General features: G+C 31.5%; 2 protein-coding genes across 2 annotated transcripts; both read left to right on the plus strand.

Annotated features, from left to right (window-relative positions):
• On the plus strand, nt 1–1,235 carry LOC7460461 (uncharacterized). Its single transcript, XM_024596019.2, has one exon. It carries the CDS (start codon nt 127–129, stop codon nt 967–969), a length of 843 nt encoding a protein of 280 aa, XP_024451787.1. The 5' UTR covers nt 1–126; the 3' UTR covers nt 970–1,235.
• Nucleotides 1,236–11,834: 10,599 nt separating this feature from the next.
• Nucleotides 11,835–19,077, plus strand: LOC7460460 (DELLA protein RGL2). The gene is made up of 4 exons (XM_052450210.1): nt 11,835–11,868; nt 11,987–12,167; nt 12,281–12,373; nt 17,234–19,077. The coding sequence occupies exons 1-4, from the start codon at nt 11,835–11,837 to the stop codon at nt 18,978–18,980; spliced, it is 2,055 nt and encodes a 684-aa protein (XP_052306170.1). The 3' UTR covers nt 18,981–19,077.
• The last annotated feature ends 5,994 nt before the right edge of the window (nt 19,078–25,071 follow it).

A 25,071-nucleotide genomic window follows, 5' to 3' on the forward strand; every position in this document is an offset into this window, starting at 1 on the left:
CGATCATGTTCCTTTTCCGGTACTACGTACTAATTCTTCACATAAATATAGACCTCGTTTGATGTTTCTTGTCACGTAACCAAGTTTGTCACCAGGTCATATTTGCTTCAGCTTCAGGGAAAAACCATGGGGTGGCAAAAGAAGGAAAAAAAGCTCTCAGGTTGTGCCATCTTCAGAGAACCCTTCCATGTCGTGACCATTACCCTCCTCAGTCTCTTGCTGCCTCTCTCATTTCTCCTCCTTGCCAGGCTCTCTAGTTATAACTATATGTTGACCATCACATCTGATCCTACACAGCAATCACCCTCTTCTTTCATCTTATCCTTATTGTTGTCCATCAATCCATCAATTCTGTGTTTTCTTGTTTCAATTGTTAGCATAGCTACTCTTATTCACGGCTTGGCAGGAAGAACTACCCTTCTAAGCGAGTCACCAGGCGTAATTTACCGGCCCGGATTGTACACCGCATGGATTGTGTTATGCACTTTACAGATTTGTGTTGGCTTGGGCATTGAAGGGAGCATAGCTGCTGGAATATTTGATGGTTCTGGTTTTGATACTCGAAGAGGTTTATTGTGTAGATACATATTTTTCTTGGGGTTGCATGAGACCATGATCCACTGGTCAAGAACTGTTGTTAAGCCAGTGGTTGATGACACAATTTTTGGTGCTGCTGGAGATGAGAAGTGGGCACAGAGGGTGACCATAGCTTTGAGTTATGGTACTTTGTGGTGGTTGAGTATAAGGGATGAAGTTGAGTCTCTGGTTTTCGTAGCAGAGGCAAAGATAGAGCTGTCGATGGATTTAGGAGTGGCTGACTTGGTTGGTTGGTGGCTGTATTACCTGACAGTGACGATCGGAATGGTAAGAGTTGTCAAGAGTCTTATCTGGATTGGGGCGATTCTGCTATGTAAGAGGGTACGACGGAATTCTACGGAGACCTGTGAGGATGAATTTGACAAGGTCTGAACTTGACCTTTTCTCTTCCACGCCGATGCTCATCCTCTTTTTTCTTTTTCTTTTTTGCTTCTTAATATATAGTATTCTCGTTCTTCATTCTGAGCAATTGCTCTTTAATATGTCGCATTCCTTTAATATTGTACCGAGAATTGTACGTAGGAATCTTCATTTTCGTAACTGTAAATTTGTGGGAAAAGAAAGCTGTAAAATTAGTCAACCCATTTGGAGTTATCCAATTGATTACGTAAAAAAATGCTTGGTTTATGACCTTTTCATATGGGTTTTTACCTCTTTGCTGGGGGCGAAGGTAGCTTGCTGGAAAGTCATGGTGGCGAAACCTGAATAATAGAGCCACCTAATTGGCCACTTGTTTTAAGAACCTTTTCCTTCCTTTCTCCGTTCTGAATCTTTTAGCCTGGCTAGCGACTAGTCCATTGGATGCATAGAAAATAGAAAATTGAAAATTGAAAATTGAAAATCAATCAGCCAATATAAAATGCATCGATTTATTTGTTTTTGTATTCTAAAAATATTTTTTTAAAAAAAAATATTTTTTATTTTTTATTTTAAATTAATATTTTTTCGGTATTTTCATATTATTTTGATGTGTTAATATCAAAAATAATTTTTTAAAAATAAAAAAATATTATTTTAATACATTTCAAGGTGAAAAACACTCGTAAAAGCAACCGCTGCCACACTTATATTTGGATAGCTTAATTTTTATATCAACCATATCAGCTCTATATGAATATTAAGAAATAATGTGATATGAGCATCGACCTCCTTAATATCCGTTTGGAATCAAATGGAAGCGCCTAAACATTTGATTATTTGGAATTAAGAGGAAAGTATGCGCTCGAGAACTTTTGACATACAATAAAAGTCACCTTGGAATTGGGTGAGGTATTTTTAGGTTCCACGTCCAAGAGGTTAAATCTCATGATGTGTTTGCTAAGGTTTCATTTTCAAGTATTCTGTTCAGTTCCTTGTTGTATAACGCTTTAGATGTATACTAGTTTCTTGCTTGCAATTTCACACGAGGTTGAACCTAAATTTTTTTAAATAAAATAAAATAATATTTAAATTGTTAGAAATTTTTCAGTTTTATTATTAAACTGATCACTATAATAGTTTAAACTTGAAAAAATTTGACTTGATTTTTTGATAAATATTTAATCAACTTGACAAACCCACAACTTGGATTTTAAACTTTACTGGATTGAATTAATTTAGTTAATTTAATAAACTCCCAATCCTCAACATTGAATGATTAAATTCAATAAAAACCTTATACTAAATAATTAAATTGAAAAAAAATTAAAATATAAAAAAATTAAAAATTAAAAATTAAAATTGACCATTTAAAAAGAGTGGGCTTGAAGGAAGCTCGCATTCCTAACCCAATAATTTTTCTCCTTTTTATTTTGAAAATAATTAACTTGATTTACTGAAACTACTGACTACACATGTTTTAGTTGTATTTATAATTATAATTATAATGTGAGTCATTCTGCTATTCTGAAATTAAGAAATTTAGTACCAATTCCAAATCCTTTTAAGTTGTATTTATAACTTGATTTTCTCCATTTTCTCCTTTTCCTTTGAACTCATTAAATTCTTCAACGTTACTATACTTAGCATAATCATTTTAAGTTTCAACTCTCTTTTTCTAGAGATTGTTTATCATTCTTTTTTTTTAAGCTTTCATAATCACTCTATAACTGTCAAAAAAACTAATTCAACCCAATAGCTTAAGCTATTAGGTAAGACCCTAAAATATGATTTATATAATTCTCTAACATACACCTCTTCAAGTAAAAATCATTTACGCTTGAAACATGCATATATTCATACTAACTTGTACTTATTTTTTATCAAATAAAAAGGGGTGGTGAAATTTGAACTCGTGACTGTTTGATCAACAAAACTCTGATACTATGTCAAAGAACCATCTCAACCTAAAAATTTAAGTTGTTAAGCGAGATTTCAAGATATGATTTATATTACTTTTTAATACACCCCCTCAAATGAAAGTTATTTGAGCTTGAAACATGCATAATACCATATTACCTTGTGCTTAATTTTTAAATAAAATGGGGTAGTGTGATTTGAACTCGTGATCGCTTGGTCAACAAGACTTTGATACCATGTCAAAGAACCATCTCAACCCAATAGCTTAAGTTATTAGGTGAGACCCCAAGATATGATTTATATAATTATCTAATAATAAATCCTTATAAAATGGTACTCTTATATTCTAAGATTGTTGATGATTAATGAAAAATCATCATAAAACAAACATCTCCAATCATATTAATGATTTGGGTTATGAAATCAATTTAGTTATACCACTAATTTTTATGTTAGGATGACAAAGATATGGTCTCCATATTGAGAAATTGAGTGATGGATTCAAAACACAACGATATTAATTGCATGATTGATGGGGAAAAAATGGTGCAAGAGAGGAAACAAAAAGAAATTTGGGTTTGCTTTTATATATATATATATATATATATATAGAGAGAGAGAGAGAGAGAGAGAGAAAGCAAACACTACAGACTTGACAATTAACAAAGCAACCACTATGTTCTTAATCCAATCGTTGTCCATATTATTATCTTAATCGAATGGATTATAGAAAATTCACTATTAGAAATTGTCAAATACAAATTGAAATACCGATAGAAAAAATATTATTGGTAAATTACAGTGACATTTATGGACAGAATATTACCTCGTTATTTCCTTCGGTATTCACCAATAGAATTTTTTCATCAGTGACTACTGAAGGAATTACAGTTGTAAATGAAAGATTGAGAGAAAAAAGAAAAAATGATGTGTTAATATTTCAGATGGAATTATTGAGGAAATATATCCCTTGTTAATACCCGTCAATAATATCTAAGTCATAACCTGATAGATGACCCTCTTTCCCCATTTCCCATTTCTTTTTTTTTCTTCCTTTTTAAAACTATAGAAAATAACACATAACACCCCTCTTATTTTGTCACAAATCAATATCTCATCATCACAAATCTGGCCACACCAACACTCAATCTGTCGATATCTCTATTCTGGTTCAATATTTTTTGAAGATTCAACATATCAAGTAAGCAAAACTATCTTTTTTTTTTTGTAATCCATTTTTAAAATGTTAATTTTTTGGCATTTTGATATAGTATATGTAGTTTATTTGTGTGTTTACTTATTTTATAGTTTTTTCTATAGAAATTTGTTGTATGAATGTATGATTTATACATATTAAGGTTTGTTTGAGATTTTGAAAAATTATATTTGTTTGTCATTTGATGAAATTGAGTTTGATTTTGTAACTTAGGAGTTTTATAATGAAATAAATAATAGCCTATTTAATGGGTATGTTTCACATTTTTTCAATTTTATTGTTAAGTTGAAAATTTCAGTAAATTTGGAGGAATTTGATTTTTTTATAGAAAATTAATAATGATTTAAGGATATTATTAAAATAGATTGAATAAGTTTAAGTTAAACCAGTGATAGCTAAAGAGTTGGGTACCAATAATTTGTTTAGTTCACATTATTAATTAAGACATGTTGTCATCAATATTCTATATATGATTCATATAAGTAATGGATGATCATTCTTGGATGTATCGAGTTTCACCCGAAGAGTTGTGTATGATGAGTTATTGTAATGAGATTGAAGGTTTTATTAAATACACACTATGCAATCCAAAAAATATTAGTAGAGGCAGTATTAGATGTCAATGTAAGATGTGTAAAAATAAAAGTTTCTTGATCCAGATATTGTTAAGATGCATATTCTACAAAAAGGATTCATGGAGAAATCCTTGTATTGGTTTGCACACAGAAAACCATATGTTCCTTAGAAGACCATAATAAAAATGATGGTTGGGTCACCTTTTAGTTCTAGCAACGTGTATGAAGTGTACATGATATAGTAATTATTATAAGAGTATGCTTATAGATACAATGGAAATGAATTAGGGTGATGCAGGTGAATGTTTAATCATAAAAGAAGAACTAAATGCAGACGCATTATAAGATGAATGCATAAATCACAGTAAATTATCAGTCGTTGCATAGGTGTTCACCATCAAGTTAGATCATGGGCTGAGCGATGCAGATTAGAACATAATCGTCAAATAGACGAGAAGCATTTTACATGAAGGGAATAGGTTAAAAGATAACTTCTATACTAATAAATCCATGATGAATCCCTTTGGGCTAGGTTACTAGAAAATTAACATGTGTCCAAACTTATACATGTTGTACTACATAGAAAATATATATTTGACCGAGTGCAAAACCTGTGGGCATGCTCGATATAACCCAGAACTGGCTGGGGAATGACTCTTGTTGCAAATAGAAAACTGAGATACTTCATAATCACTCTTAGACTACAAAAGTTATTCATGTCTCCAAAGATTTCTAAGCACATGATCTGGAATCATTTACATGATGTGGTTGATGAGTCATGATGCACCTTTTCGATTATGAAACCTGGAAGCAGTTTAATAGGGTGTGTCCGTAATTTTGAATGGAACCATGGAACATACATGTTTGGTTATATACAAATGGATTCAATCCATTCTGGTTATTTGCTGCACCATATTCTTATTGGCTGGTGATACTGATGATTTAAAATTTGCCATTGGGAATGTGTATGAGGCTGAAGTTCATGTTCTTATCTATGGTTATACACGATCCTAATAGTCCAGGTAGGAATATATGTATTTGTCTTTGATTGTTGATTTATGAGTTGAAGTAGTTGTGGTTCTCTGAAACTTTAATGTATGATGTCTCAAGAAAACAATTTTTTTAGATAAAAGTAGTTTCGATGTGGACTATCAATGATTTTCCTGTATATAAGATGATTTTTTTATTGAAGCACACATGTAAAATTAGCATGCCCATATTGTATGGAAAATAAAAGGGCCTTCACCTTAATAAATAATGGTAAAACATCTTTTTTTTTATTGTCACTGGAGGTTCTTGCCAATTGATAACAAGTACAAAAAAAACTTCTTTATAGATAGAGTTGAAAATGATGTTGCATCACCAGTACCGTCCACTGAAATTTTTTATAACGTGGTCTTATAGTACAAAGCATTGTGTTTGGTTTTCATTCTAGTAAGTAGAAGTTTCTTTGTTTTTGTGTGACTTATAACTGGGTTAAGCGAAGAATTTTTTTTTTAGAGCTTTTTCTTGGAAAACTAATCACCTCTGTCATAATTTGAATGTCATGCATATTGAAAAGAACATATTTAAAAAATATTTTTAACACGATGATGGACGTGAAAGGGAAAGCAAAGGACAATATGAAGGCTAGGATGGATATACCTTTGTTTTGCCATCATAAAAATATAGAATTGGTTTATTTTAGTTCACAGGTCACAAAGTCCAAAGTTAGCTTCGTCTTGGACAAGAATGCACAATTACTTGTCTACCAATAGCTTAAGAGTTTGTGTTTTTCTGATGGATATGCTTCAAACATATCTAAATGGATGGATTTGAAGGATAACAAGTTGTATGGATAAAGAGTCATGATTGCTATGTATTTATGCAAACACTTATTCCATTTGCTTACTAAGATTTATTGTTGAAAAGAATATGAGATGGACCTACGAAGACCAATCACTTTTTTTTTATATATATGTTATAACAAGTTGCATACTCGACATATTAAAAAGCTTGAAACTAATATAGTCCAGACAATCAGCAAATTTGAGATGATAACCCCTCTATCTTTCTTTAACTCAATGAAGCATCTACCTATACATTTAATGTTTAAGGCAAAAGTTAGAGACCATATCCAGTACAGATAGATGTATCCATTCGAGAGGTTAGGGATTACACATGCATTCTAATTACATTTCTATTGTCTTGTTTTTTTTTTTAATTTAAAACATTCATTTAATTCCATGTGGATGTTCAATCTCAAGAAAAAAGTTAAAAACAAGACGCATGTTGAGGCTTCAATATGCGAGACTTAAATTTTTGAAGAGATCTCAATATTTATCTTGTATTATTTTTAGCCTCATTTGAGAACAAAAATCAACTGCTAACTAAGACATGATGACGGTAAGGAAGTGCCTTCGAGTGAGAATTTCTCAATATTTTCCCATCCTAAATAACCTTTATAAAACAATACAGTGAGGGGAAATACTTGACAGAAATCAAATTTAGACATGCATATAATTATGTATTATTTAACTGCGATGAATTAAGACCTTTTATTCAGTAAGTATAATATTAAATTGTTATTTTTAAATAATTTTTCTCTTATAATCTTACAAACTAATAGATTGAGAAATTTCTCACAGGCAACATCGTTAATTTTTACCATCTCAAAATTCACTTATGACTGGATCTTAAATTTTTCAATTACAAGATGAATAATTTTCCATCTGGTTCAGTACACATGTAAGCACTACTTAATAATTCTTATCTCTCGTAATACTTAATTTCATTACACATTTCTTTTTAACTGTTAATGTTTGTATTCATGTACTAGGTTTATCAATTGAAAGGAAATGCTAGTGGTAGTTTGAATTTACTATGTTTGGGTCCTAAAATAAATATCAAGTGCTATAATGAGTATTTCATCAATGAATATATCTTTCATACTGAAGAGTATGATCAGGGTAGAAAGACATATAATAATAAAGTTTGTGTTAAAAGATCAACTTCTAATGAGTTTGAAATTGATTATTATGAGAAGTTAGAAAAAGTGATTGAACTATAATATCATAGAAAGCATAATAAAGTCTTTTTATTCAAATAATATTGGTTTGATACCACTAATAGAGGAATCAGAGTAGATCTCCATCATGTTTTGGTCGAAATTAATAAAAAAGCTAGACTTCACAATATCAAGGATGTCTTTATTTTCACCAAGTAATGCCAAAAGTTTATTACATCTACACTTCTTCATTTAGAAAGAATCATTCTAAGGTTGATTGATTATCCACAATGAAAACTAAATATAGAGGTCATGTCTAAGTTGTTTAGGATGGTAACGATGAAGCAACCGCGAGAGATGAATTCTTTCAAATTGATGAGTTAATTGATGTATATTGAGTTGCTTGGTCTATTGACTTAGAAGAAAATTCAAGTTTATGTGTAGCTAAGAATATTTTTGTTGATGTTGATGACTTAAATGATTATTAAAAATCAGTGGATATATATAGAAGTCGATGAAGATGATATTGATGAGCATCAATTCAAAGAAGAAGATTATGATGGACACGACAATGATGAAATTGAAGAAATTAAAGAAGAAGATGATAATTCTAATTAATTTGTAAAACATCACTGTGTAATGAAATTGACTTTAATGTTATTTTTTTTGTTCCTTTTATATTGAACTATTGTTAACACTATTAGAATATTTATTATTGTGATTTTATTATTATATTATTGAATAAAAATGGTGTTATTGTAATGTGATTTTACTATATTTGTAGGTTGGATAGATAGGGAATACAAAAACACTAGAAAAAAAATTGTTTTACACCGATATGATTACCGATGGTTTGTAAAATACCAATAGAGTTACCAACAGACTAAGTCCATCTGAAAGTTGTAGAGTATTGAAAAAAAATAGGACCATGCCACTAATTATTACATATGGAATCATCAATGGAATAAAAATTGTAATAGTTTGCCACCAAGACTTTTAGACAGAATAACCGACGAATTAAGTTTCTCGAAAAGTTTCAGAGAGTTGAAAAATAATTATAGAAACATGCCACTAAGACTTAAAAACAAAATTACCAATTATGTTTGATAGATTTACCTTGGTTTATGTGATGTTAATTTGCTCAACTATGTTAATATTATTGTTTTAATTATGTTAGTGAGAAAGATTTGTTTGGGTTATGGTGTTGTGCAAATTTTAGAATTGTTAATGAGAATTTAGTATATTGAGTTGAATTGGTGTTAAGGTTTCGGTTGTTTTGTAAGAAAGAATAATGTGAAAATATTGGATATTTATTCATGTTGTCTTGCTTTCTACTTTGGATCATGTTCTTTTCATTGTATCTTTATTATGGCTAATTTGCATAAAGCTTGGTGAACCTTTTATGAGGGATATAAATGTTTGTTGGGTTGTTTGAATGGTTGATTTTGCAGGTAATAAAATTTTAGGTAGTCTCCTCTATATAGAAGGTGTTGCCGAGTTTTTTTAAAATATAAAATATTAAAAATATTATTTCCGTTTTTATACTTTAATTTGTTTAAATGATGAAGAGAAGGTCATTAGTGAGTAATATGGAAGGGAGCATTATTGGTTCTTCTAACAACGCCTTTGATGACCATAAGTTGCTAGGTGCCGACCATAGCTAGACACTTGAGGCACAAACACCCTCTCTAGATGTAGACTCATCAAATGAGATGCCACCTCACAGAAGGGGTGTCCATTTCGAGCAGCATGTATATATTGCGAAATACATTGCTTAGTGGAAGCCCAATCACAACATGTAAGTTTGTTTTACTTTCCTCCAGGATTAAGAAATAAACAACAATGGATAATTTTTTAACAATTAATTTTAATGAATGAATAGAATTTCAGGTATACAAATGTGGAGGCTGCTCGCATGATAACATCCACGATGAAATTGTAGATGGAAATGCTTTTGTTTTAGTAAAGTCATGTTTCTAATAATCCTGAATAGAATCATATAATTGATGCATGGTTCAAAAAGTTCAAGGTTAGTATATACATAAAAAATTATTATTATTTTAATTTGGTCAATTTTTTAATTTTAATGAATTAATTATTTTATAAAAAAGACATGCAATGACAAATTTTACTTGGAGCAAGTTGACAACGCTGTTGTTAGAAGGGTGTGGGGGAATCACAATGTCATTAGGTAAGATTGAATTCAAAATTTCCTATTTTTTTTAAATGTTCAAATTTTATTTTTTGTTATCTTAACTGATAATTTAGTTTTACCATATAAGTTGTGTGATTTATGGTATAAGGCGCAAAACAAATCAAAGAAATATGCAAAAGAAATAGGTCTTTAAAGTTAGGAAGACGTGGTTGTGTTGAGGGATTTCAGACCTCTATATGTCTCGAAGGTGATGTGAGAAACTTGTATCAAGCACGTGAAGTATGAGCATTTTGTGCAGCAGTCTCAGTCTGGTGCAGAGAACCGAAACAAGGAGATTCATGGTTGAATTACCACGCACACCAGCGAATCCATTTTGTTCATTTCACATGCAAAGTAGATGGTAAGATTATGTTTTATTACATACATTTTTTTTATATAAAAATTCATTGTTTTATATGAAAAAAGTTTAACTGGCAATAGCTTCCTTTTGCAGGCTACGGTTCTTGGACGTGATCCAAGACTGATGAAGCTTTTTTTTGAAACTCATAAGTGAAATGAGGAACGTCGAAAAGGGGTGCAATAACTTGTGGATAGCCGAGCCCAGAAGTTCGTGGTAAGTTGAATTTCAATAATCATTTTTCTTAAGTTATTGTTTTTTTTTTAATGAAACATATAACATTTGATTGCAGGAGAGATATGAGGATGATCATTCAACCTATCCAAAACTCGATTAGATTTGTGGTTGGAGGCTGGATTGTCTAATGGACCCAGTAAAAATCAGGTTTATGGTATTTCAAACACTACAGCCGAGGATATGTGGACGGGTCGTCGTGTATCGATCGTTGGTTCCTCACAATCAAGTTCAAGCTCTCAATTTTTGGTTGTCTAGGCGATTGTATAAGAACAAGTTGAAACTTAGACGATTCGGCTTGGTGTTGAGACAGACCAACTTACGTCCGAGAGTATTGAACTTAGGTGATTGTATGAGGAGCTGTTGTCAAGCCTCGGTGGTTCATGTTGTCTACCTTGTTGCCCACCTAGTCCTAACAAAAATCCACCTCTGCCTCCTCCTTTATCCTTTATCCTCTAGATAAATTGTATTCAATAATATTTTTAAATTAATAATAAAAATTTAGTTTTATGTTAGTTTAATTTCTTTTAATTTTTTATGTTTTGTTTATTTTTTTAAAATCATATAAAATACCGACAGATTAAGTCAATTGGAAAGTTCCAAAGAGTTGGGAAAAACTTAAATGATTTTACCACTGACAATTTCAAATAGAATTACTAACAGACTAAGCCCATCAAAAAGTTTTAGGGAGTTGGAAAAAAAATTACAGGAATTCTTACTGACAATATGTGATTCACCGATGGGTTAATTTCATCCGTAATATAAATTCAATCATAGATGGAATGACCACTGATTCATTTTGTTGGTGATTTGTCATTGACCGACAAAATGATGCTGGTAAATTTTTTTTGTTTAGTGAGCTGTTTTCGTTTTTAAATTTATCAATGATTATATTATCGATGAAATGACCGACATAATAAAAATCACTGATGATAAGTTTTTCGATAATCACTTACCGTCCATGATTCCATCAGTAAATTATTTTTCGATAAAATCAGTTTTTAAATACCGACAAAATAATCCAACAATATTATGCAATATTCTAGTTGTGATTTTAGACCAATTCTGAATATTTCAATCTGTAAACGTAGAAAAATGATATGATAAATATTGATTAAATTATCTTGTAAAGTAATATTGATAATTATAATAAGTGATGAATATAATTTTTATTGACAATTATAATTACAAACATCTAAAATCTTTTAATTTTTTTATATATTTTAAGTGATATATTTTAATTTAAATTGATAATGATTCAAGAACTTTTTTTTTTGGTTATATATACATTATACCTATCATATCTCATCTGTACATGTTCTTTTGTATTCAATAAGTTTTTTTTTTTAAAAAAAAAGGGTTGAGAAATGCATGTTTTTATGGGTTTCGAATTAATGATGGCACGTGGCGGCGGTGGCATTGATGATCAATGCAATTTGCTTTTATTTAGTCTGTATATAGATTGAAGAGTGGATACCGCTGCATTGCAGATATATACAAAGGCATTTTTTGTTCAAGCTGCACTCTATTGAGGCTTTTGGCCTTGTAGTCATTGAGGCAATGAATTGTGGATTACCTAGCCTAGCCACCAATCAAGGTGGCCCAGCAGAAACTATTGTTGATGGGGTCTCAGGATCCCACAGTTATCCCAACAATGGAGATGAGTCTAGAAATAGGATAGCAGATTTCTTCAAGAAGTGTACGACAGATGCTGAATATTGGAACAAGATGTCAGAAGCTGGTCTCCAACGCATCTAAGAATTAATGGTGAATTCACAACGCTACCAAATTCATCGGATATGAACTTTTCCATTAGTAACCAATCATAAATGTTGTCCTGCAGCTATACATGGAAGATTTGTGTAAATAAAGTGTTGAATATGGGATCTGTTTACGGATTTTGGAGGCCGATGAACAGGGAACAGAAGCTTGCCAAGTAAAGATATATTGAAACCTTCTACAATATCCAGGAATTTTGTGGGTTACTTTTGAAAGCTAGTGCTTTGGAATTTTCTCGCTCTGTTATTTTTTGTCAGATCAGTCGTTCCTTCCTTTGTATATTCCTGCTGCGACTGCTTGATTTATGACTGCCCTCCGTGCTATACCAAAAAATAGAAGAGAAAAATGGAAGGGAGAGGCTATAAGATTCAGCCCTCTTACCTTCTCCCTCCTCTTAGATCGACATTTAGATACCGTGTTTGGAGTTTGGCAGAGTTTAACCCTTAAGTTTCATGAAAAGAGATCGACAGGACAAGTTGTTTCTCTGTTCTCTGGATCCCGAAGCAGTGATGCCAATTAACTCATCAGCTTCCTGGATGATCTCATTATTTGTGGATAGTCATAACAAGGGACCTCGCAGACTTCAGCAACTTCAAAAACTAAACCCCCAAAACCAGCACCAATTGTTGTAGTTGAATCTCTGCAATCACCTCCAACCTAGAAAGCCAGACCCCAGAGTAGAGGAGGCCTTGCAGCCAGCACCTAAAACTCAGCTAGCAGAAAGGCATGTCATTTATCCCCACCTCAACCTTCATCAAAGTTACGAAAGAAATATCACCAGGAAATGAATCCAGGAATTCTCTTTAATCTTTTTGATGTTTTTTAGGAAAACATGCGAGTTTAGGAGTTGCTTTGAGAAAAAGAAAAATAATTCAAAGAGTGTAATAAAAGACATGGTTTAGGAGGTGTTTGTATGATCTAATCACAACTGCCTTTCTAGCTTTTGTCATACACAGAAGATGTATGGATAGACATACTTACCTCCATGCATTTGATAAATTTCTTTTCTCTGCCTTTCGAATTTAAAACAAGGCTGGAAGCAATATTTCAACACTAATGACAGAAGTTCAAAAACGCAGCCACGCATTAAAAACATTTGAATAGCCTTTGTAAAGCAAGTGTAGTTGTTAAATCGGTGAGTTGAACAGATCCTGACTCTGAATTGTTTTAGTTAAATCAAATTAAATATTGATTTGATAAAAATTAGGAAGGGATGTCTTGAATGTGTAGCCTACCTTTCATTTACTACCATCCCATTCTAATGGTTAGCACCGAAAGTTGCCCAATAATTGACAACTTTTGGTGCACCATTTATTGAAATGGCATAATTAGGCTACATCCCATGTCTTTCGATACACTAAATACAAGAGTGAAGAAGAGAAATTCCAAAAGAAAGTTGTGAGGTATTTATGATAGTGCGAGGTGTTTATTCTTGTTAATAGAGAGATTTTTAATTGTTCTTTCATTACTAGAGAACTATATTCCTTTTTTTGTAGCACATCATTTCACCACCAATCTTGTATGATAACACACCATTTAATTATTGTTATCACGTTTTATCTTGTAAATCTATTTTGTGTTGATGACCTTCATTCCTTATGGTATAAGAACAAGATCTTAAGTTTTATTCTTGTGTAGAGCTTCATTTTGTTATGGAGTGTTTGCTGTTATGAATTGCCTTTTGATATCTTATGGTTAACAAAAGTTATCAAATTCATCGCTAGTATATTCTCTTTCATTTTCTGTCCTTTAACACTTTAAAGGATTTAAAAATTGAGAGCACATTTGCTTTACTTTTGATTAGATACACTTAACATCTCCTGAAGAAATCATCTATGAATGATACAAAGTAATTGGCTTATCTCATGGATATAATTTGTGTTTGACAAACATCAGAATAAATCGAGTCAAAGATGTATTTGCTCTTAGTTGTTGATATGTCAAACGTCAACTTGTGTTATTTACTTGTAATACAATGCTTACAAAAGGTAAAGAAACCTCTCCAAACCCAGGGAATAACTTCTTATGTCATGTGACCTAGTTTTTAATGCCACATCAATATCTTTTCTTTTGTAGGAATGGCCGATGCAATTGATATCTCTACCTCCCGATATGTTTTTCCCATTAACAAAAACAAGTTTGTAGCTATTTTTCTTGCCTTTAATACCACTAACACCCCTTTGATAATTTTCATGATGTCATTGTCTATACGAGTCTTGCAACCAGGACTATCAAATTATCTCATAGACAAAATATTCTTCTTTAAGCCTTTCGCAAGTCATACTTCTAAAACAATATGAATTGAGCCATCGTACATCTTCAGTTTTGATGGTGCCAATGCTAACAATCTTTAAGGCATGATCATTACCTATAAACATCGAACCTCTAGAGATGGGTTCATATGTATGAAACCAATCTCAACAAGGAGTCATGTTCCTTGTTGCTCCTGAATCCATTAACCAAATCTTAGTGAGCTTTATTCTATCTTCAGAGACTGTCACTATTTTACTATATAAAACTTCTTTATCATCTAAAGTGTTGGCAACACGTCCTTGAGGTTTTGATGAATTAGGTGTAAACCTTAGGATAAATTAAAAATAATAATATAATAAAGACACGAGTTGTATTGCAATGAAATAAGAAAAAAGAAAAGAAAATGAGATGAGAAGATAAAAGAAGAATAGCTTTTGGCCGAAAAGACATATTTTTTTCTAGTAACAAAAATGATATAGTCATTTTGAGAAATGGCTAGAACGATTTACATAAAATGGTTAGACCGTTTTGACTATTGTCTCTATTATAACCCGTTTCCTCTTGAAAAAGTAAATAGAGAAGAGGAAAAGAGAGAAGCTTGGGAAAAATCTTGACGGATCGACTTTTGAAATACGTTTAGCAACTAGGTAAGGTGTTCAAAACCTTTTCATATCGATTTGAAAAAGTGTTTAATGATTTAATGCAAAATTAGCAATATTTTAATTAGGGTTCTTGAGATGAAATGAGTGATACAAAATATGATTGGTGTGATGGGATGAGTTGTGATGTGATGAGTTCAAAAATATTGGATAACGATTGGAATGTGAATTGACTATTTATTAAAGTATAATAGGTTCAGTCGATAACTTTGGATCTCTCAATATAGGGGAGACTCTGCTTGAATTTTAGTAGATTCTCTGCTGAAATTTACACTGATTCCAGATTTATTACATGGAATTTATACCTAAGTAAAGGGGGATGTTACATCGGGGTTATTTTTTATACCTTTGTATACCAGTAGTCCCTTTTTATAGTGTCCCTTTCTACCACAGTTGTAGCATTTCATAGTCTTTTTACTTCTTTATTTATATCTTCCTTGCCTTTAGCTCCCATTGGAGCCACACTCCATTAATCTTCCTCTTGATGTCAATAATCCCTATATGTGGTGTGAACTGTTAATTTTGTCTTCTTTGTTCTTGCGCCTATTTTCTTCTTTCAAGATAATGGGTACAACATCATCAAAGATTAGATAGTATGTCAAGATGTTATTGGTTAAGTTAATAATGATTTAATTATATTTGATCTTTATTTAGAGTAGTTAGATGTGAAAACTGTATTTCTTCACGGAGAACTTGAAGAAAAAATTTATATGTTTCAACTAGAAGGTTTTGCTGAAATAGTCAAGGAGAACTTGGTTTATAGGCTAAACAAATCTTTATATGGTCTCGAACAAACATTTAGGTGTTGGTAAAAGAGATTTGATGCCTTTATAATTAGTCTTGGGTATAACAGACTCTGTTTAGACTATTGTACAAATTACAAAATATTTGAAGAAGATGATGATTTTATCATTTTGTTGTTGTATATGAATGACATGTTGGTAATAGACCTCAACAAAGATTGAGTCCACAAATTAAAGATACGGTTAGCTAGGGAGTTTGATATGAAAGACCTAGGACTAACAAACAATATTTTAGGGATGCAAACTTATAGAAACAAAAGTAAAAGCAAGATTTGGCTTTCACAAAAAGAATTATTTGAAGAAAATCTTGCGACACTTCAACATGCAAGATTAATCGACACTTCAACCACAACCCATTTCCTATACCGACTTCGAGATGTTGGTGAAACTATAAGTTCTTTATACCGGAAAATAAACACCGATAGAAAACTTGGTGGAATTGATTAATCGATCTACAAAATCGACTTCATTTTAGTCCTTGAGTTTAGGCATCCTTTCATATTAGACTTGGAATTTATAACTAGGCCTCCCAAGATTTTCAAAAAATTCTCATACTGTTTGGAAAACCACACGAGATATTAATTTCTACCAACAATTTAATCCATCCTACCCACTGCAAACGTCTCTGATACAAGGTAATTTCATCATAGACATTAATGGAAGCATATATCTAGCTACCCGGATTTATTTGTCTATATGCATATTTATGGATGAATTACCATTTATTATTTTCAGCCTGGCAGCTGGCAAGGTTACCCCAGCCCCATTTGACATATTGGCCGGAAATTAATTTCTTATTGCAGCTTTTTGTACTTCACTGATAACTCTTTCATTTGTCTTATAAAGCTGTGATTATTCTATTCTGAATTTTTCCCCATGAAGAAATTCAACTCTTCTTTGTTTAATTCGTTCAATTATTGTCTACTCTTGCATGGCTGAGCTTCTTAGGATATTTGGATCGACTGACTTGATACAATTCACCATTGTCATCCGCTTGGCTCTTTACATTAGATTTAGCAATAACGATATCTCAAAATATACCATCTTATTCCCACTCAAAGCTGTGTTTTAATATAAGCAGGCCGTGCTGTTTTTTTCACAATATCATCATCAATGTCACAGTCCTTACCATTAGATTCGTCGGATTTTACGATGATTAATATATGTAATGAAATAAGCTTTCGAAGCATAACCATATTGTTTATGCTTTCATTAGATTAGATAAGCATATTGTCTCACTTGAGTGCGAGTTTGTCGATTAGCAACTCTACTCTGAGATGGCAAATGCCTCATTTGACTCAGTGGAGTCCAACGTGGGTATAGTCATATTGAAGGTTATGAGAAAGAGGAATTAATGATCAAAGGAGAGAAAAGCCGTTTATTTTCAATGGAAGACTTGGGACAGGTTTATCCTTTATGTTCTGAATATGGTGCTTATCAAGATAACACAGAGAATAAGGGGCTTAATTTCTTTAGAGATCAGCAGCAGCCCCAACAGCAACAATCGCCACCCAAATCGAGTTATTTGACGTTAGATGATTTCCTTGGTTCTTGTTTGCCAGCACCAGCACAACCAATGCAGGAAATCAAAAGGCTTGAGAGTATTGCCAAAAATAGTAAAGAAACGCTATACACACCTGCTCTGTCATCATCTCTACAACTCCTACGCAAGTATGGAAGTAGGAAAGAAATTGAATGCAGCCAGCTTGGCGGTGCTAGCGATGAAACTTGGTTCAGTACTCGAAAGAAACTGTCAACTGAGGAGATCATAAGAGTAGCTGGATCAAGGTTCATACAATTCTCTGATCAAAGATATGATGATTTCTCCATGCTCATGCACCCTTTTGGTTATGCACTCTCAGGCCTATCCGAGGAAGAAACAAGGGATGTAGAACTCACTCACCTTCTTTTAGCCACGGCAGAGAAGGTAGGCTACCAACAATTTGATCGTGCTAGCAGATTGCTCAGCCGTTGTGAATGGGTTGCATCCGAGAGATCCAATCCACTGCAGAGAGTTGTGTACTACTTTGCAGAAGCTCTTCAAGGGAGGATTCATAAGGCAACAGGAAGATTCATTCCAGAGGAAATGAAGGGAAAACCGAACTGTGAAACTCTTCACGGGTTAAGTACACACCTAGCTCACCTTAGCATGCACCAGAATGTTCCTATTAGTCAGGTAATGCAACTCACGGCGATCCAAGCAATAATTGAAAATGTTGGATCTGCAAGAAAGATCCATTTGATTGACCTCGAAATCAGGAGTGGAGTTCAATGGACAGCCTTGATGCAAGCTCTTGCGGATCGTCAACGCCGGCTAGACCATCTTAAGATAACTGCCGTTGGCTTGAGAGGCATACAAAAGATAGAGGAGACTGGTAAGAGGTTAGAAATCTTTGCTAGGTCCATGAACTTCCCATTCACTTTCAAGCCAATACAGGTATCGTGCATGTCTGAAATCAAAGAGGAGCTATTTGAAACTGCAGCTGATGAAGCCATGGTTGTTGTCGCTAACATGATACTCAGGACCATGCTCTCAAGGCCAGCTTGCTTGGAAAATTTGATGAGAGTGATTAAAAATCTTAATCCTTCAATAATGATCGTCGGCGAAGTTGAGGCGAATCATAACTCACCAACATTCGTGAATCGTTTCATTGAAGCACTGTTCTTTTATGGTGCATATTTCGATTGCCTTGAGACCTGCCTGAAACAGAACACTGAGCACAGAACGATAACTGAAGCAACCTTCTCTAATGGGATAGAAAATATTGTGACAATGGAGGGCACAGACAGGATTGCTAGAAGTGTGAAGATGGACGTATGGAGGGCATTTTTCTCAAGATTTAGAATGGTGGAAGTAGGATTTAGTGAGTCATCCTTGTACCAAGCTGGCTTGATTCCAAAGCAATTTCCTTGTGGCAGTTCATGTACTCTTGAAAAGAATGGCAAGTGCCTGATTGTTGGGTGGAAAGGAACACCATTGCATTCCCTTTCAGCTTGGAAGTTTTCTACAGAGAGACTATGGAGGCCGTTGGCAAATAATAACTTCTGAAACTGCTTTTGTAGTAGCTACTTGCACTCTTAGATTGAAGATTATTAATTTCAAGTTTATTATTCGAACTGAATAAAATGGTTTCTATTTCCTAAAATCTCATCACAAGGTTTCTCTCTGCCCCCATATCTAAGGGAAAATGTTGGCTTCCTTTTAAGAATTCCTTACTGTTCTGTGTCATTGACAGAGAGATTGGAAACCAAAACGAAAGTATGCCATTAAACAGTTGCGAATCCCCAATTCCCAGAGTGTAGAATCCTTTAGCTCATGAGGATTGCACCTTTTAGCGAGGAAAAGTAATCAATTGTAATTATATTTTAAGATAAATTTGTTTTCACGTCGAAGTAACCTTTTAATAATAGTATGTATAACAAGAAGTGAACTCTTAATGATCTTAATAATATTATTTCTAAATTATAAAAAAAAAAAAAAAACACTAAATGTGTCATGTCGAACCCTCATCTTATCCCATCTTACAATATAACTTTCAAATAAGAAATCAAATGGATCAAAATAATTAAAATTACCCAATATATATTATATTAGAAAAACAAACTAAACAACACCATAAACCTTTTCAAGAATGAAGTAGATTTCACGTAAATATTTGCACCTGTTGCTAGAATGGAAACCATCAGAAGGAAAAGAAAACAAAGTTTATAGACTTTATAAGGTTCTTTACGGTTTAAAGAAAGCACTAAGAGCATGGAATAGCAAGATTGATTTTTATTTTCATCAAAATAGTTTTGAAATATGTCAATTTAAACCATCATTTTATGCGAAGAAAAAAAGAGGAGATTTTATGATGGTTGATGATCTGATAATATATGCAGGTCTTGACGCAGAGATGGTTGTAGAATTTAAGAAGTCAATTATGAAAGAGTATGAGATGACAGATTTAAGATGTGTCCTTGGTATTCAAGTGAAACAATCATCGGAGGAGATTTTTATTTCTCAAGAAATTAAAGTATGTTGCAAATCTGCTTAAGGAAATTAACATGATAGCATGATAAGGGAAACAAAGATTATGGGATTAAATATAAGAAACAAGAAGACAACAAGTTGATTGGTTTTACAAACAGTGATTAGGCTGGAAACTATGATGGAAGGAAAAGCACATTAGGATATGTATTTTGTATAGGATCAAATGTGATTTCATGGAGTTCAAGGAAGCAAAGTTCTGTTGCATTATTATCCGCTGAGGCTAAATACATTTGCAACAGAAAGTTTCCGATCCTAATATCATTCTGTGTGATAATATATCAGTTATAGCTATGACTAATAATCCTGTCTTCCATGCAAGATCAAAACACATTGAATTGCGTCATCAGTTTATTCGTGAAATGTAAATAAGAAAGAGATAAATCTGGATCTCATCAACTCCAGTGATCAGCCTGTACGTAGATGTGCTTACCAAGGCTATGTCTGCAGATAAGTTCTAGCAGTTCAGGAGGTTCTTGAAGATTATAAATTAAGAGGGTGTGTTAAGATGTAATTTGTGATTTTCAGTGTCTTGAGTAATTGTTTTTATGAGTCAAAGGTCTCTTTATTTTCTCTTTTTTTTAGTTTAATCTTGGAAGTCTTGGAGTTCCTTGATTTCCTCCGTCAAGATTGTTTATCAATCCTATATAATGTTCTTCACATTCTGTCATGTAATGAGAACAAAAAAATAATTATAATAAGAGAAGTCTATGGTATTGAGCTGCTGCAGCTGTACCAAGTATTCCATAAAACTCAAACTCTTTATTCATTTTATTCTATTTCTGCTATGTATTTCCAACAGATACTTGATCACGTCCACTGCCAGCTAATCCAAATGTTGGCGAATTCAATGGCATTGAAGCATCTGGAAGCAGTGATATGGAATGAAGAGGACTCGGCCCTGCTACTCGTGGTTTTGAGCATGACATCCCAAATGACCCGAGACAAAAATACAGACAAACTTGAGATCATGAAGTGAAAAACCCACAATTCAAAATCTCTTCTTTTGTTTAAAAATTGAAGACTTACTGCTTGTTTTGTGGTTCGATATGAGGTTTTTGTTCCTGAGGTTCTTGCTCTTCTTGTTACGGGCAGAATCTTATGGCCAACAGATAACCACAGGGAGGGGTCTTGCAAGGAATAATGGAAAGGGACCAGAATGGAACTTGCAATCTGAATGCATAATTGGAGCCCTAATGTTGATTGTTCTTAATGATGCGCGAGTGCTTGAATTTTTTATAATGGCTTCTTCCTTAACTCGATGTACCAGGGTTCTTCAGACATTGAAATATAATATCAAATTTGTAAATACTTGGATTTTTTTTTATCACGTAAAAAATTATGAATTTATTAAATTCTGTAATTTTTAAATTAATAAATACAAGGTGTAAAATTAAGTAAACTACATAATAGTTAGGATATTTTTTCTTTTAATTTAAAATAATAATTGAGTTTTTTCTTTTGTCAGAAAAATAACTGAACTCGTAACTTGAACTTGTTTTAACCTAATATATTTAGGTCAGGTTTAAACATTTAGTGATTCAAATCTGAATTAATAAAACTTAAAAGATAGTTTAATGATATTTTAATTTTATTTTTCTCTACAAAAAATCAATAGCCTCACTAGTGAGGGTAGTAAGGTATTTTTCACATGATTTATTGGTTATTATTAGATTGATTCGGATAAATTGGTCTTTTTATTTTTAGTACAAAAAGATAACTTAAATACTTTTAAAAGCAAAAAATATTAACTAGGGTTTAGAGACTTTTTAGTCTTTTTGTTTTTTAGAACAATTAAATGATTTAATTACACTTAAATAAGAAAAATATAAAGCTAGGTCTCAGGGATGTTCTTGTTTTTTCAGTTTGGTTTGTTTGTTATAATTAAGTCGAGTTAGGGGTGATTTGGTAATTTAATTAAAATAAATAATATTAGATATAAAGATGGCTTACACGTCAGCGCGTGGACACTATATACGCCCTTCGAACAGCGTATGCAGCATCGTCCAATGGTTAAACACCATTGTTTTGCAGTAGTGTAGGAAGTGTCCCGACATGATCTTCACGGTGGTCAGGCAAATGTGTATGGCAAAGTAGGTTCTATTAAACCTTTTTTTTCTTCTTCTATTTCTTTTCTCTTTTTCCTCCTTACCAAAATATAAGGGTTTCGGTAATTTGTTTTTATATTCAATTTGGTCCTCATTCTTTAGATTACTATTTGTTTTATTTGTTTTTATCTTTTTCTTATTTATCTTTTTTCTTTAATTTTATCCCTCATTATTTGATCTTATTTAATTTCTCAATTAAATTTGGTCCTTATTTTTTTAATTGTTGTTTGTTTTTTAGCCTTTTTTCTAATTGAATTTTATTTTCAATTTCATCTCTCAATATTTAATTTTCATTTATTTTTATGTTAAATTTGATCCTTGTTCTTTTTATTGCTATTTGTTTCTTTTTTTAAAATCCTTTTTAACTATATTTTTTTTCAATTTCATCATTCGACATTCTATTGATTGAGAATTTTGCTTTATTTTTTTAGGGTTTGTCATCTACGATATTAGTCCCAGACTTATGACCAGGATCATGAGTTTTGAGGGTTAACAAGGGTTGACTTTGGTCTTTTTTAGGTCTTTTTTTAAAATTATTTTTTTTTTCAATTTCATCCTTCATCATTTGATTTATTGGGAATTAGTCTTCGTGTTTTTTTTTTCACTTTTCTTTCTATGGAGTTATCTCAATCTTATGTCCATGGTCGTGGGTTAGCGAGTTAACACAGGTTGACACAAATCTTCTTATTCTTTTTTTTTTGCATTTTTTAAAAAATATTTTTATTCTATTTTGCCCTTCAGCATCTGATTGTTTAGTCGTTGAGCTTCATATTTTTATCAAGTTTGCTTTTGACGGGGTTACCTCAGTATCATGACCAGGTTATAGATTTGGCATGTTAACCCGAATGGGCTTAGATAGGGTTTTTTGAACCTTTTTTTGTTGTTGATTTTTTAAAAACATTTATTCATTGTCATTGTATTTTTTTTAGTTCAAATTATTTAAATGACTCAAGCTTATTAAAGTCCAATCAATCACCTGAATTTCATTTTTGTTTTTGTTTTTTAAAAAACACTAGTATCTTTTTAGAATTTTTTTATGCTAAAAAAATTAGATTATTTTACGACATAACACGAGTCGCCTATCTAATTAAATTCTAAATTTAAATAACATGAGCTTGAAATATCCAAATTGATTGTAAGTATGCTTCTAACCATTTTTAGTAAGTTAATTAAAGGAATCAAAACGTATCCAACTAAAACCTAGTTTAATGCTTTTAATTATTTTGCTTTCAAGTCTAAAGCTAAATTCACGATAGACAAAGGAGTCGAAATGTCTCTAACTAAACGCCAATTTAATGCTCTTAATTATTTTTCTTCAAGTCAAAATCTAAATAAGCAGGAGCCAAACATAGATAAGAAAAAAAAAAAAAAAAACTCCTATAGCTAATTAAAAAAAGAAGGAAAAATAATGTTGGTAATTTAATTTCAAAAATAAGTCAAGACATAAATGAGGTTAATGTTTTTTTTTACTTCTTATCTTAAAGCTAATATCTAAAAGAATTTACTTTTTTGTTAGATACACTAAGTCAACATGAAATTGCATTTTAAAATTTTTTAAAATGAAAACTTAGTCTTGAGTGATCTACAAAACAATCTTAAATTACTCTTAAATATTGAAAAAAAATAAAAGCACAGCAGGTAATTTATTTCCCATTTTTGTGAGCTATTCCAAATAATATATTACTAGTCACTCACTTATCGTGGTTGGATATTTTTCTTCAATAAAAACATTGGATATATAGGATTTACTAACGTGTTTTCTAACATAAAAAATAAAAAAATATATAAGTATAAATAAAAAAACATCATGCAAGCACATGCTTAAATAAATCAAGAGCCATCAATATAAATAAATAAATAAAAAACCATTAATGATAACTAAAAAAAACCTAAAACAATCATGAGATAGATGTAGATTAAGATATTTGATCTCGCAACATGAAACATTTACTCAGTTGTGTTTACCAAATTGTTTTTATCAAAATAAAACTTATATTCAATCAAATGATAATAAAAACATACACATACATGAAATTGATTGGATAAAACAAAAACTGAAAAAATTATTATGCAAAGTTGCACACATTAGAAATATCATCAAAAAAATAATTATTTTTTATTTAAAAAAATAAATTGAATATAAACAAAACATGAAAAATTATTTATAGATGAATCAGAATAATATTTTCAAAAATTAAACACATACAAAATAACTCAAAAAAAATATCTATTAAAAAAGTTCAAATAAGCAAAATAAAAAATCATGAGAATGAAATTTAATTGAAACATAAATTAAAATTTTATTTTAAAAAGAAAAGACATTAAAAAAGGCATCAATAAAAAATCAAAAGCAGAAAAAAAAAATATGAAAACAAATGACTTGGGTTAATATTCTAAAAAATTAAACAAAAACAAAATAACTAAGAAAAAATATCTATTAAATAAGTTCAAATAAAAAAAAATCATAGAGAATGAAATTTAATTGAAAAATAAATTAAAATTTTATTTTAAAAAGAAAACACATTAAAAAAAGACATCAATAAAAGAAATCAAAAGCAGAAAAAAATATGAAAAACAAATGACTGGGGTTATAAGCCCAATCTAAAAAAAAAAAGCTAATGTCAAACGATTAAATCGGAAAAGAAAATAAATAAAAAATGATGTTAACCCGCGCTTACTTTTCAAACTCGTAACTCAGGTCATTAGATCAGAAGCACCATGAATAGAAAAACTGCAAAGCCCAATTCCCAGCAAATCAAACACTAAAGGATTAAACCAGGGAAAAAATGAATTACACAAAAAGACCTAAAACAAAAATCACAATTAAAAAAACGAGATTGAAAATAAAAACAAAAAATAAACTAGAAGGCAACCAAAAATTTTTGATTGGAGGGTTAAATTGAAAAGAATAATAACTTTAACAAAAGAGAAAAAAAATTAAGAGAATGAGGATCAAATTAAAAAAATATATATGTACCATAAACTTTGATTAAAAGATGAAA

Source organism: Populus trichocarpa, chromosome 2 (assembly GCF_000002775.5).
Source record: "Populus trichocarpa isolate Nisqually-1 chromosome 2, P.trichocarpa_v4.1, whole genome shotgun sequence".
Lineage (NCBI taxonomy): Eukaryota > Viridiplantae > Streptophyta > Magnoliopsida > Malpighiales > Salicaceae > Populus > Populus trichocarpa.

Bases quoted from the DNA above. Each gene is read 5' to 3' on its own strand.
- LOC7460461 (XM_024596019.2), top strand. From the start codon at position 127: ATGGGGTGGCAAAAGAAGGAAAAAAAGCTCTCAGGTTGTGCCATCTTC.
- LOC7460460 (XM_052450210.1), top strand. From the start codon at position 11,835: ATGGCACGTGGCGGCGGTGGCATTGATGATCAAT. The intron at 12,168-12,280 runs GTCAGAAGCTGG...GTTGTCCTGCAG, and splicing joins GCTGAATATTGGAACAAGAT to CTATACATGGAAGATTTGTG. The intron at 12,374-17,233 runs GTAAAGATATAT...CATTTGACTCAG, and splicing joins AGGGAACAGAAGCTTGCCAA to TGGAGTCCAACGTGGGTATA.